A 12728-nucleotide genomic window follows, 5' to 3' on the forward strand; every position below is an offset into this window, starting at 1 on the left:
CCCCCCCCCCCCATTTGTGTAACATTACACACTTTAGGAACAAAAATGCAAAATGGAGGATTTAGTCTTTGAGTGGTGAAAAAACCTCTCAACTCACCTGGTGCAACAAGTATGTCAGTAAAAATGCTAAATTAAGATTTATTTCTATAAAAATTACTTAGTTAGGACATTACATATTATGTAGTTTCTTCTGTTTATTCGTAATTATTTCTTCATCCAAAAATGGCAAGATTCAAAACAATGTGGCAAAGATTATAATGATTATGAACATACAGGCTTTTGACAAAGACATTGTTTTTTATTCTTGTAACTTCTTAATTTCTTCTTCCTACTGAGAATTTTTTTTTAAATCCACGACTTGGATCCCCATCTGGCATTCATCATAGTCCATTAATTATTAGTTCTGAACAAATCAAATGCAAAACAATAAAAACACAAATATACATTTAACATCAGAAATATTAAGTGTAAGTAAAAAGAAGCCACTGCATATAAATTGTCCTAAAACTATCAAAGTGATGTTAAAAAAGCTTAAACGGAGGAGTGGAGGTAAAATATCAAATTGCTGATAACATAACATGGTTGACAAAACAATTATTACCGCTGGTATATGTTTAAAATACATGATCAATAACAAGATCAAACAACTTTTACTGTAAAAAGAAAGAACAAAAGGCATGAAGAATGGCAGGGAGTGACAGTTGTGCCGTGACTGCCTCAGGTTTTTCACTTTTGTCCAGCAGAAGAGTAAGACGTGTGCAACTGACGCAGATGTTCATCACGCTCGAGGCCTGGTATCTGACTCCATGGTGAAATTTGACTCCGCCCTGAAAAAAATGTACAAATAAAAAACTGTATGCACAAAAATAATCGTTTTAGTTAACCACTGTCTGCATTTACTGCTTCTATCTTGTCCATTTTACTAATAGTAAAACTGAAAATTACTACAGTTCAATCTGACTGGGTTCTCCTTCCAACAGTATAATTTATATTGTGACTGTAAATATGACAGCTGTTAAATATTTCCAAGGGCTTTAGACTCATGGGTGTGTTTTGTAAAAACACCTATTAATAAACAACACGGTGCAGCTTTACTTAGTATCACAGGACGCAGGTTTGCGTCACCAACTGATAAATCTTGCCTCCCAGCCTCTGTAACAATGTGGGCTTGAGTCAACAACTCCCTACTGAGAAAGGACATCACCAAAGAGCTGCTGCACCCTCAACAAACCGCATGCCGTCTCTTTATAACCTTGGCTCTGCTGCCTCTAAGAGGACACTGAATGCATCGCATCCTCTGTCTACACGCAGAAAAACTGCTGCTGTGATATTTCCTCAGTGGGAGAAATCATATCTGTTGACCCATAAACAAGACAGACACGCACACGTCTTTATTCCGCATGTGGTTGTTGTACTGCATGACGGCTGGAATGCTCTCCTCCTCCTCCGGCACCTGAGGACAAAACGTGAGGAATCAGCTTTTAACAAAGCTGTGCTTTCATGATCCCTTATTTCCTACAACAGATGTCGAATTGCACGATGTCTTGTGCAATGCATGGATAAATAAAGGAAAACAGTTGCAAATGTTTCTGACCTTTTGTTCATGGAATCAGCTTTTCACAAATAATAATATTAAAAAAGACCTCCAGTGCTTTCTTAAAGTTCTTTACCAGTGATAGCTACTAAAAACTTATTAGGAAAAGATCTGCACTTTTTGCATTTAGTTTAGATTTAAAAATGTATTGATATATTGGAGAATGATCCAAACAGCAAAAACATTCTTGAAAAATTCAAATCTGCCTCTTACCTCCCAGTAGGACTCATCATCGAAGCAGTTGTCATCAGCTGGATCTCCCCATATTGGTAATCTTAGGATGGCGCCTTAGAACAACATAAGGGAAATGATTATCCAAAACACAAATATCGGTTGTGCAAAATGGTGTGTTTTTGTTGTAAACTAGGTGAGTAAAAGTGACACTTCTTACCCACAAGAATGCCTCCTCCTATGCCAAAGCAGAGAGCCACACAGAGGGCTCCTGCCTGGTGACCGCCTTGCTGCGCGGGAGGAAACTTAAACAGTTTTATCCTTTTGGAACAAATAATAGTTTTAAATTGGGGTCTTTAAGGCGTGATAACATACAACTTAAGATGAGGTTAATCTTTGCGAAGGTTCACCCATCGTTTTTAGTAAAACTCACCCCTCTGTACCATAAACAGACTCTGAGGCAGCAGCAGCGGTGATGGCTCCAACAATACCCCCAATGACACCAGGCATGGCATGGAGGTTGTGGATTCCACATGTGTCCTGGATTTTCAGGTACTTTTCCAAGAAGGGCTGAAAGACAGGCACATGTTTTAATGAAGTGTTAACAAAAATTCCACAAAGGATTAGAACTTACTATGAAAGTAGTTAAAACTCGTACCGTGATGTAGATGTATCCAAGTGTGGACAAAATTCCACAGCAGAACCCAACAATCAGGGATCCATAAGGCATCAGCATGAACTCTGCTGCAGTTCCTACAGCAACACCTCCAGCGAGGGTGGCGTTCTGGATGTGGACCTGAGCAAAGAAATCATGAAAGGCATGTCAGGAAAAGTAAAAGATTAGGTAGATAATTTGGGTTCTAAAGTTTGGGTTAAAAAATGTGATGTACTTAATTTTTTCAATCATATTGATTAGATGTCATCGAGTTTTGAAAATTGCCAAATTTGAGTTTCAAAAGCAATGTCGTTCATTTTGTCTTGCTTCTTTCTTCCACAATAAATTAAATTATTGATGTTATTTCTAATTAACAAATTAACAAGTTTTTCTTGTAAATTCAGAATCATGTCCGTATAGTTTAAAGGAACAGTTTCTGTTTCTCACCATGTCCAGCTTTCCATGTTTTTGATAGACACTTGAAACAGCCACAGCAGTAAGGACGGTTGAAGCCAGCGACAGGTAGGTGTTGATGGCAGCTCTGTGCTGCCCGTCTCCATGCTCAGTAATTGCTGAGTTAAAGCTGGGCCAAAACATCCACAGGAACAGAGTGCCTGTGAATGAGAGACAGAGTTCAAATATCTGGTTTTGAAGCATAAAAAAATCTTTGCAGAAGTCAAACAGTTGTTGCAAGCAACTGGATTTACCGATCATAGCAAAGACATCGGAGTGATAGACTGAGCCCTGCAAGCGGCTGCTCTGGTCCAGGTTTGGGCGATAGAGCATCCACGATATGGCGAGACCATAGTAGGCTCCAAATGTGTGGATCACCATGGAGCCTCCAGCATCCTTTGCCTTTAAATGCAAAACATTAGCCATTTAGCTTATTCTGTAAATAAGTGTAACAGTGACATAAAGCAAATCGGATGTTATTTAATACAAGAAAAATATTTGCATTACTTACATATATGAGATTTAAGATAATGTATTCCTCAACAGCAAATAATGTGACCCCAAACAAAGTCAGGACCATCAGCTGGACTGGACTGACTTTACCCAGCAATGCTCCATAGGCAATCAAGCAGCCAGCCACACAAAAGTCTGCATTGATCATACTGTAAAGACAAATGAATCACAGACACCACAGGCTTAGTCAAACCTTTAAGAATTGTTTTATTGTCAAGAAACAGCGAGCCATTGTGACCCACAAAAAAACCCACAAAACGTCAAGCTCATTCAGATGCTTTTTCTGAATGAGACACACACCTCAAACTTCCTTTGATATGTACAGGACCAGCTGTTGTTTTGCGCAATCTCCCTTTCTCAGTATAGCAGAGCACCGTATTGAGTTTCAAACACAGACTCTAAACAAACCTGTTGCATAATATGTCTGGATGAGCTTTCACGCAATCTAGCAGTGAGACCAGGTTCTCCACCCAGACAAATGTTTCATCTCTGCTATCCTAGAGACACGCTCCGGATGATAATCCAAGAAAATAAAAACACATTTATAAAGTTAATTGTGAATTTTAAATGTGCTGTGACTTCATAGTTTAAAGATGAATTGCTGGTGTGGTTAATTTTACATCAGGACGCCTGTTTATGGCGATTATTTCTGGAAATTTAAGCCAAAAAAATGCAGAATGTACACAATTTCACTCTGAAAATGAAATGTTGTCAAGGGAAATGCAAATATTTGATCAGACTAATCAAAAAAGAGGCACACCTCAGGAAGTTGGAGGAAGTGGAATCAAACTTCCTATTTAAATTGAACAACAGATAGTAGAGCCTTTTGCCTTTTTTGCCTCTTTGACACTGTTTCAATATTATGAATTTATTAAAAAAGAGACATTTTCTTTACCTATAAACATTAATGCTTATCTTCCCATCATCTCCCAAGTGGTGAAACCAGCCCTGCATCAGCAACGCCCACTGGAGGCCGAAGGCAGCGATGAGGAAGTTGAAACCCACTCCACCAAAGCTGTACCGCTTCAGAAACGTCATCAGGAAACCAAATCCAACGAAGATCATTACATGAACATCCTGGAAACCTAGGGGGACATTGTTCCATGAATTTCCCTGCATTTATTTGCATTGGCTTTTCTAGTAAAGCCACAATTGAGGAAGGTTAACAGGCATGGATAGGACGTATCTCCCTGACAGGGCATATCTCTTTATGAATTTGATCTCAAGTCTTTTGTTGTTTGAAGCTCTTCACCTGCAGAACCAGCTCAGAACACGTGATTCAGGTACAAATAAAAGTCTTCCAGGTGAACTCTGTGTACGTGGAGAAATGCTCATGGAAAAATAAATAAGGGTAAAACAAAGGAGAACATGACAACATTAACATGAACAGATGCCAGAACTCATTTTCATCCCAATTAAAGATTTTTCACATGTTTGGGTAATCTTAAACGTTGACATTGAATTAATTTCCCATGTGTTCAAGAACATACAGTGCTCTAATTAGGAAATTGTGACAATTCAAAATATAGACAGATTAAATTCATAACCCACAAAAATACTTTAAGCATCTATATTAACCATCTCAGGGAATTGCTAAGGGATCCTCTTTAAGATGTCTTTAAGGTTTTAAATAGCAGAAATATTCATATTCAATCAGTTTAAAAAAGGGAAGCAACAGGATAAAACGAAAAAAAAAAATCATTGAATTAGATAAGCCACTTTTTTTTCCTGAGGGGCAACAAAAATAACAAGTTAATTCTGATTCTTTTGAAATGTCTTCAGAACTTTTTTCCACAAACAAAAATCAGGTGAAAGTCTGAGTATTCCATGTACACCTGAAAACTTGCCACTTTAAGAAGTGACACAATGTTTCATCACAGATAGAACAGTTTACCTTAACAACACGTTTGCACAATGCCGGCTGGCATGGGGGCACATTACATAGAAGGACGTTATGATGTAAAGACAACTCAAGGGCAAATTGTTTCGTTTTTATAGAGGAGGGTTACTAGAAGTTACATTTACTCAATTCCATTCAGGAAGGTAATTTAAGTTTTCATCAAGCAAATCATTTGTGTGGTTTCAGTATAATTTACTTAAGGAAAATTTGAATAGAATTTTGCCAATTATTTGTAGATTTTGTTTTGTCACAGCAACATTTTTGTTCTGATTTTTGCAAAAGGATTTCAAAACACCCACAATTTCACAATTATTTTTATTTTTGCTCAAGAATTTAAAAAATAAATCCATCTAAGTGGTATACTAACTGCAGGTCCACTTTGCTGAACTTTTCACAATACTTTTCACATTGCATCTGTGTGTAGCTGCAGCATCATATCAAACTTATTGCAATTATAGACATACTTTTACTACTATGTTGGTAATGTAACTGTAAAGTAACTTCTGCTTGAGTACAGATACAGTACAGATTCTGAAAGTTTTTTTCTGTTTCATCATTGTAAAAGTGGAGAAGGGTAGAGAGTATATCTGTTTTACCACAGACAATTCTGTTTTTTATTTTGTTTAAGTTTAGTTTGCATTTTTCTTTTCATTACTAGTCCCCAAGTACTGATATGGACGTCTTTTTAAACCCTTAAGTTTTGAAGCTTTTGAGTTTTTACATTTCGAGTTTATAAATTATGTTTTACTTGTATTTTAAGTCTGCTGTATGATTTATGTTTTGTTTATTGCATTGACATTTGGACCTTGAGTCTGTAATATAAATTCTATTCTATTCTATTCTATTCTATTCTATTCCAATGTCATCTCAGAATCTAAATGGTCACAGCAAATAGTCACCAATACTCAGTCTGGTTCTGCTGGTGCTAAAAGTTTCTTCCTGATCTTTGATAGAGATGTTTTTTTCTTCTCCACTGTCACCTCATGCTCGCTTGGTTCAGAAAATGCACTGCAAACACTCCCATCTTTTGGTTTTTATAAAGGCCATTAGCAAACACAGGTCAGTTGTTTCGGCTTTGGAGAAAGCTGAATACCTAAACCACAAATGTCAGCAGGAGGATCTGATCTCACTGCTCCTCTGAATCCAATTCAATTCCAAAAGAACTCAGTTCTGCTGTTGTAACTTTTCCCATCACATTTCAAGGGTGTCAGGCTGTTTTGTCAACATTTCAAACTATTTTTTGGTCTTTACCTCTGAGTGCTTCAAAGCAAACTTTGAGCCTACAAAACATGAGATGGTTTAGTAACAACCCGAGACTGACACCATTTTATGTGGGGCACATTCCCACCACACCCTTAAACCAAACACTTAACAAAGACGGGTGATATTATAGGAAAAAATTATTTAGTAAAATGAATTATGTTGAGGGTAATCTAGGGAACAACTTGGTAGCCATTTGTTGGACTTTTGTGAACAAAAGTCAACATCAAAGCTTTTTAGAACGAATGTCAAACTGTGATTTTTTAATTATGAAAAAAAAAAGATTAAACAAATTTTATTCTGCAAATTAATCAAGGTTTAAAAGGAATTTTAAAAATCCTTACTTTAAAATACATATACTTATTTAGAGGAAAAGAAAGTCACTTACTTGGATATCTGAAGTAGAAGTCGTTTTCTATTTTACTCATATTTTTTGGGTTTGTCTCTATCCAATGTGCGTCTGATTCTTTATCATACCGAACAAAAATTCCAAACAGGATGATCATGGATATTTGCCACACGATGCAAACTGCTGGAAGACTGACACGAATGTTTGTATTTTTCTCTCTGTCACACATCGCCCTGAAGCTTTGAGCAGCACCCATCGTCGATGCTTCGCTGATCCCTTCAGAAATGTCAAAGAGTCTGAGTCTGCAAGGAGAGCAAAGGTGCCCAGCTGAGCTGTGCTCTCTGCAAATGCTGCAAAGGCCAGAGCATCCTCACGCTCAAGTTCAAGGGAGTCTACCTTCATGACACGCCCACATCCACTCCCACCAGCCTGCCTCCAGAATGTATTGTACTCTTTCAATGACTTTGCTATTTATGTTTGTCCATATCCAGTTTCAATACTAAAGCAAAACCTAAGGATGTCATCAAATACAGTTTTAACATGATTACAAAATTTATTCTGGGACATTTTCATGCAAAAGTGTGTTAATTTTTTTTAATTTATTTTTGCTGCAGATTTTAGGTAATTTTAAAAACAGTTCACCTCTCCCTATTTTGTTTTTTTCTTCATGTCAGTCAAAGTCAAGAACAAAAGCTGGTGACATTTCACTGAACCTGCATTGAAGCATTAACTGTAAATAATTGTGCCCGTGCTGGCTTCATCAGAAAAGAGGCGGCTTTATTTTGTTAACCATGGATCAAGAGTCCAAGATGTCTGGCAGGAGCCGCTCTCCGCCGTCATTGGGTGAAATGAGCTTTACCGTCTGGATAAATCGCAATGTCATCAAGCAGCTGTACACGAAACTGAAGAAAATCCACACATTTTTACATTTTAGTGGTTGATGGTCATAAGCAAAATAAACCTGGTTTTGTCACCTTGACGCCTTTTGATGCAAATATGCATCAAACCAACGGGGTTAAGAATCCCATACAAGGTCATTCAAACATTTCATAGATGTTAAACTTACAAAGAATATTCTCTCACATTGGTAGATTTTTGAACTTTAGCCTGGATTTAGAACACTTACTGATGTCTTCAGGTTACAAAGAAAGAAAATCTACAATATCACAAAAACCTGGGAAGAGTTATCACCTATCAACACTAAAAGTAATGTACACGTGTGTCTTAATCCAGACTGGATTTTTGAATTTTGATATTAACTATATAATGGGATTTTATTGCCGTAAATTCTGTTTTTTGCCATGCTTGGTTTGATTTTTTAAACACTTTCATCTGGATTTGCTCTGTCGAGCACCTCTGTTTGAAAGGTAACATATAAATAAGTTGAGCTGATGTAATTTTCCAAGTAGGGGCAATGTACTTGTCAGTTTACAAGACATAACGCAACGGAAGAGTGTAAAAGTGTTGGGTAATGGCCCATATTTCATGCCCTATATTTAAATGTCATTCAAGGAAAGTCAAATGAACTTGATAGAGAACAGCGCCCACAGAACACCAGGTGCTTTACTTTACAGCTTTCTGTTGAAACGTAATGATTAATTTGCCAGGCTGCAATAAACAAGTGCAAAGAAATTCACTAAATGATAGCTTAAAACTAAATATTGTGCAGAATGTTGTAATGAAAGTAGAAAGAAACTGTTGTGTCTGTGTTTGTAAAAAGAAATGAAAAACATCTTAAAGCAGAAGAGAAGAAAGGCAAATAAATTGGTGAGTTATTAATGATAAAACATGTTTTACTGTATTTGAGTATTTTTAGGGAATTCACAGCAGCTATAAGTTATTTGGAGCAGTTCTGGAAAATAGATAAGACAGCCGAACGGCCTTTTAACAAAATCTAGACAGATGAATTAGATATATTGTAAATGTGAAAAATAAAAAACAAAAAACCAGTATAGAAAGACTTTAAGAGGAAAAACTTGTGCATCTGTTCTAGTGGACTAAATTAGCTTTTTTAAATGCGGTAAAGTCGTAATAAATTACGAGGGACAAGTGAGCAGCTGGACATAAAGATAAACTCAACACTGTGAAGCTCAGCTTAATGCTGCTGCCTTGGTGAGGTCATTCTGGCAGATGATGTGCTCCTCTGGGATAAAAAATTGTGTTGACAACAATGAAGCATGTTAAGTGATCTATGCTGTACTGAAAACAACCCTTATACGACATTTTACTTAAAAGAAATTGAAGATACAATGCCAAATTATGAAAAAAAAGACACTTCTACCAGGAAGAAGCTCTTTAGTGTTGACTTATTTAAATATGAATGTTTAAAAATCCGTAATACAGTCCTTACATTTGATCTGTAGTTTACAGTGACTGGTTTTGCTGAAAAAAGAGATACGTCTTGAGAAAAAGGGGAAGATTTAGTGTATTGTTGGAAGAATAAACAAGGCATTAAGGTATGTTATGGCATCATAGGAAAACATTACTCAGTATAAACTCATCACTTCTCCTGCATTAAAACGGTTCAAGACATTTTGCACCGGAGTTGACTGAGACAAGAACATAATTTCTCTGAAGTAAAACAAAACACAACAACCTGTTCGTTGTGTATTCTCGTCTCTATAAGTGAGTCTTCTTCTACAAAGATGTTGTGGCTAAACATAAATAAATAAATAAAAAAACTCTGATGGAAATGGTCACTGGACACTCGTTTCTTTTCGGTACAAGCAGAACTTGATGTTTAAAAGCTTTCAAAAGACACCAAACTTAAAAACAAAACAAAGTACATTTAAAAATAAAATAAAAATATGAAATGAGATTGTCTTTACATGTTTTGCAATGATACCAAAGAAAGTAGTACTTTTGCTGCGATATATATCCTGGTTTTTGAGCAGGTTGTTCAGTGAGCATGAGGCACAATTTCTTTCTGCCAAAAGGAATCTTTGAAAATGTTTTACTTTGGATAACTGGTGAAAATTAAGTCACACAGGCTCCAATAAGTAATGCAGGTCTGTCTCTGCAGAAACTAAGCTGATCACTAAAAGGAGTAAAGACCAAATATTTAATTCAGATGAAACTTTATTTTCTTTTTATATTTGTATTATTGAATGCTGCTCTTTCATTTTTGTTCTTATTTGATCAATTTTTAAGGACAAAACTTTGTTTTAACCTGTTCTTGTGACATTTTCTGATGATTGAGGACATATTTTTCTTTAAATTAAGCTCTAAATTGCATTTCTAAGTATTAAAATAAATGTGAATCAGGAGCAGAGGAAAAAAATGGCAACGGAGAGGGGAAAGGGAAAGGGGGCGGGGTTGTTCTACACTACACCAACTGTCACACCAACATATCAGAATTTCTAACAAACCAGTGCTGCTCTGCAGGACAGAGACACATTCTTTCTAATTTACGTAGTTTCTGTACATTACCACAGTGAATTTTAAATAAAACAACTCAGATGCCATTGAAGTGTAGACTTTCAGCTTTTATTCCATGGGTTGAACAAAAAGACTGCATAAAATTAAGGATGGATCAATGTTTTAGTCCTTGGGTCACAAGGTCTCAGGTGATTAATAAGCTGCTGCTCCAACTTCTGCAAAGCACTCTGAGGCAGAAGGTACTTCTGTATTATTTCCACCACATCCCTTTCAGTCGAGCGCTCATAGTCCTCTTTGTTTTTGAATGGCAAGTGTCCGGCCAGCTCACAGAGAGCAACGTTGAAGGCAGACTCCTCTTTGGCACCAAAGCAGGCCATTCTGGGCCAGATGACAATCCGCACACCGTTTCGCAACTGGCAATCCTTGTTGGTTTGAGCACAACTGTAGGGCGGACATCCTCTGGTCAAGAACAGGTTGTGGGCAACATTGTTGTCCACAAGAAAATCTGTGACTTGACAAACCACTTCAGCTACTTTCTCCACCGTATCTGCTTCGGCGTAAAACACAAATCCTCCAGGGAATTCTTGAGAGAGATAAAGTCCCTTTTCTGGTAGTAAAGGCTCCACCGGTATGGATTCGATCTTAAGCTCATGGTCGAGATAATATCCATGAAGGTGTAAATGATTGACAGACGCAAATGCACCAAGACTATTGAACCCAACTCGAAAACTGGGGTCTGAGCTCAGCAGAACAGACTCCATGCTGATCCGGATTGTGGACTTTGTCAGGATTTGTGGGAAGCATCGCGAGGGATCGGGAATAAACAGACAATGGCCAAACTCCAGTGGACTCACATTGATCATTACAAACATCTTGGAGGGTGAAGGCGCCAGCCCGTCATCAGGCAAAGCTGGGCTTCCATCTCTGCCCTTCACCATTTCAAATAGAACTTCATCTGGACTGATTTTGTTAAAGTTAAACTGTTTGCCATTAAACTCCTGCTTAATGCTTAATATCTCCTGAGGCTTTCTTCTCTCCGTTCCTCGTTTAATATTCAGCTGAGCCACAAAGCCGTACGGACCTGGCAGGACGCGGGTTTCTAAAGCACTCAGCTGGTAGCGGAAGAGCCCTTTCTCCATCCTGTCAGTCCAGCCGGCCCGAATGGCTGAGTCAAACACTGTAGGTGGCGGCGCCATCTTGTCACTCCCCCGACACACTTCAGTGATGAAGTCCTGCTGGGTGTACACAAACTGAAGCGTCATGGTCAATCTGTTCACAAAAAAGAAACAAAGTTAGTTATGACAAGAGAGGCGTTTTGCTCCTGAATCAGCTGTTCACATTTCTAGTATATTAACACAAAAAAAAATTAAATCACCCCCTAAACAGGAAGATAAAATTGTTTATAAAGTCCCACTCCAATCATCATTTAATCCACTATAACAGTGTTCCCAGTGGTCTTTAAATTATGATAATGCCACTATTTTTTAGCCCAAATACAAAAATCTGTGTTGTTTTCTTGGGCATAGTTTCTTCTAGGACATAGTTTCTACAGAAATTCCCTCCGAGTTGTGGCAGGGAATGTTGGTGCGGAGCCTCCTTCCCATCAACCCTTTCTTTACACTCTCCCCCGCTAACTTACAGCCCCAAACCACCCTAAACATATCATTTGCAGTGCAACTAAAATTGCGAGCAATATAACAGCTATCCAGTCGTAAGGTTTTTAGCCAGAAGCCAGCTCAGACGAGGAAAACAAAGACGTGAATGGATCTATTTCTCTACAAGTGGATGCATCAGAATGGGGCAGAGCAGGGAGCTTGTGGCCTGCCATAGCAGCTTCTACGTCACAACTACAAGCTTTTTCCAAAGGCTCCTGCTACTAATTCACAACGATTTGAATAAGGAAACACTCAAAAAAAATGTTAAACTTAATTTTCTTTACATATCCTCATCATGAGAAATATGCCACAAGAACATGTTTAAAAAAAACACACCGAAAACATGATTTTCATTAGAGTGGGGGTCTTTCAATATTTTACAATATTTGAAAAAATTATTCTTTTGTGAACCAGAAAAAAAGAGCATGGCCTTGTATCTGCCACAAAGTTTTGTCAAAAAGGGACGAAAACCTACAGGGGGAAGTTACTTCTAAGCAAACATCTCTGTAGTCAAACGCAGGTTTAGTCTCACAGACAGTGTCACAAACTAACATCCTTGTCGTTAAGCCCTCACCTTTTGTGCTTTCATTCGGTGTTTAAACTGTAATCTTGGAGCGACAGTGGATTAAACGCGTTTTTAAGAACATTTTTACGTGGACTAAAATGAATTACATTTCAACAACACCGGTTAGCTGACGTAACCAACTTCCGCGTTTTACCGGGAGGATTTCCGGTCTAGTTTTTCAGAATGAAAGTCGTCAAATTTAAATTTGAATGATAATTAGGAATCTTCGAACTTT

At 37.6% G+C, this 12728-nt stretch overlaps 2 protein-coding genes across 2 annotated transcripts; both read right to left on the reverse strand.

Annotated features, from left to right (window-relative positions):
- Positions 1-114: 114 nt before the first annotated feature.
- Positions 115-7283, reverse strand: rhcgb (Rh family, C glycoprotein b). The gene is made up of 11 exons (XM_004069721.4): positions 6935-7283; positions 4282-4471; positions 3385-3535; positions 3128-3275; positions 2868-3034; positions 2424-2561; positions 2199-2335; positions 1986-2086; positions 1808-1881; positions 1386-1453; positions 115-827 (listed from the first exon to the last, which is right to left on the reverse strand). The coding sequence occupies exons 1-11, from the start codon at positions 7149-7151 to the stop codon at positions 779-781; spliced, it is 1440 nt and encodes a 479-aa protein (XP_004069769.1). The 5' UTR covers positions 7152-7283; the 3' UTR covers positions 115-778.
- A 3076-nt stretch (positions 7284-10359) lies between these two features.
- gdpgp1 (GDP-D-glucose phosphorylase 1) lies at positions 10360-12665 on the reverse strand. Its single transcript, XM_004070092.5, has 2 exons — positions 12503-12665; positions 10360-11542 (listed from the first exon to the last, which is right to left on the reverse strand). The coding sequence occupies exon 2, from the start codon at positions 11533-11535 to the stop codon at positions 10417-10419; it is 1119 nt and encodes a 372-aa protein (XP_004070140.1). The 5' UTR covers positions 11536-11542; positions 12503-12665; the 3' UTR covers positions 10360-10416.
- Between the last annotated feature and the right edge of the window lie 63 nt (positions 12666-12728).

Source organism: Oryzias latipes, chromosome 6 (genome assembly GCF_053564925.1).
Source record: "Oryzias latipes strain Hd-rR chromosome 6, Olatipes_Hd-rR_3.1".
Lineage (NCBI taxonomy): Eukaryota > Metazoa > Chordata > Actinopteri > Beloniformes > Adrianichthyidae > Oryzias > Oryzias latipes.

What these genes read in the sequence shown, in the direction of transcription:
- rhcgb (XM_004069721.4), bottom strand. Translation starts at nt 7,151, where the DNA reads ATGGGTGCTGCTCAAAGCTTCAGGGCGATGTGTGACAGAGAGAAAAAT. An exon ending in ATGATGAGTCCTACTGGGAG is followed by an intron (nt 1,454 to 1,807) that starts GTAAGAGGCAGA and finishes TTTTGTCCTCAG; the next exon opens with GTGCCGGAGGAGGAGGAGAG. An exon ending in CACATGCGGAATAAAGACGT is followed by an intron (nt 828 to 1,385) that starts GTGCGTGTCTGT and finishes CATTTTTTTCAG; the next exon opens with GGCGGAGTCAAATTTCACCA.
- gdpgp1 (XM_004070092.5), bottom strand. Translation starts at nt 11,535, where the DNA reads ATGACGCTTCAGTTTGTGTACACCCAGCAGGACTTCATCACTGAAGTG.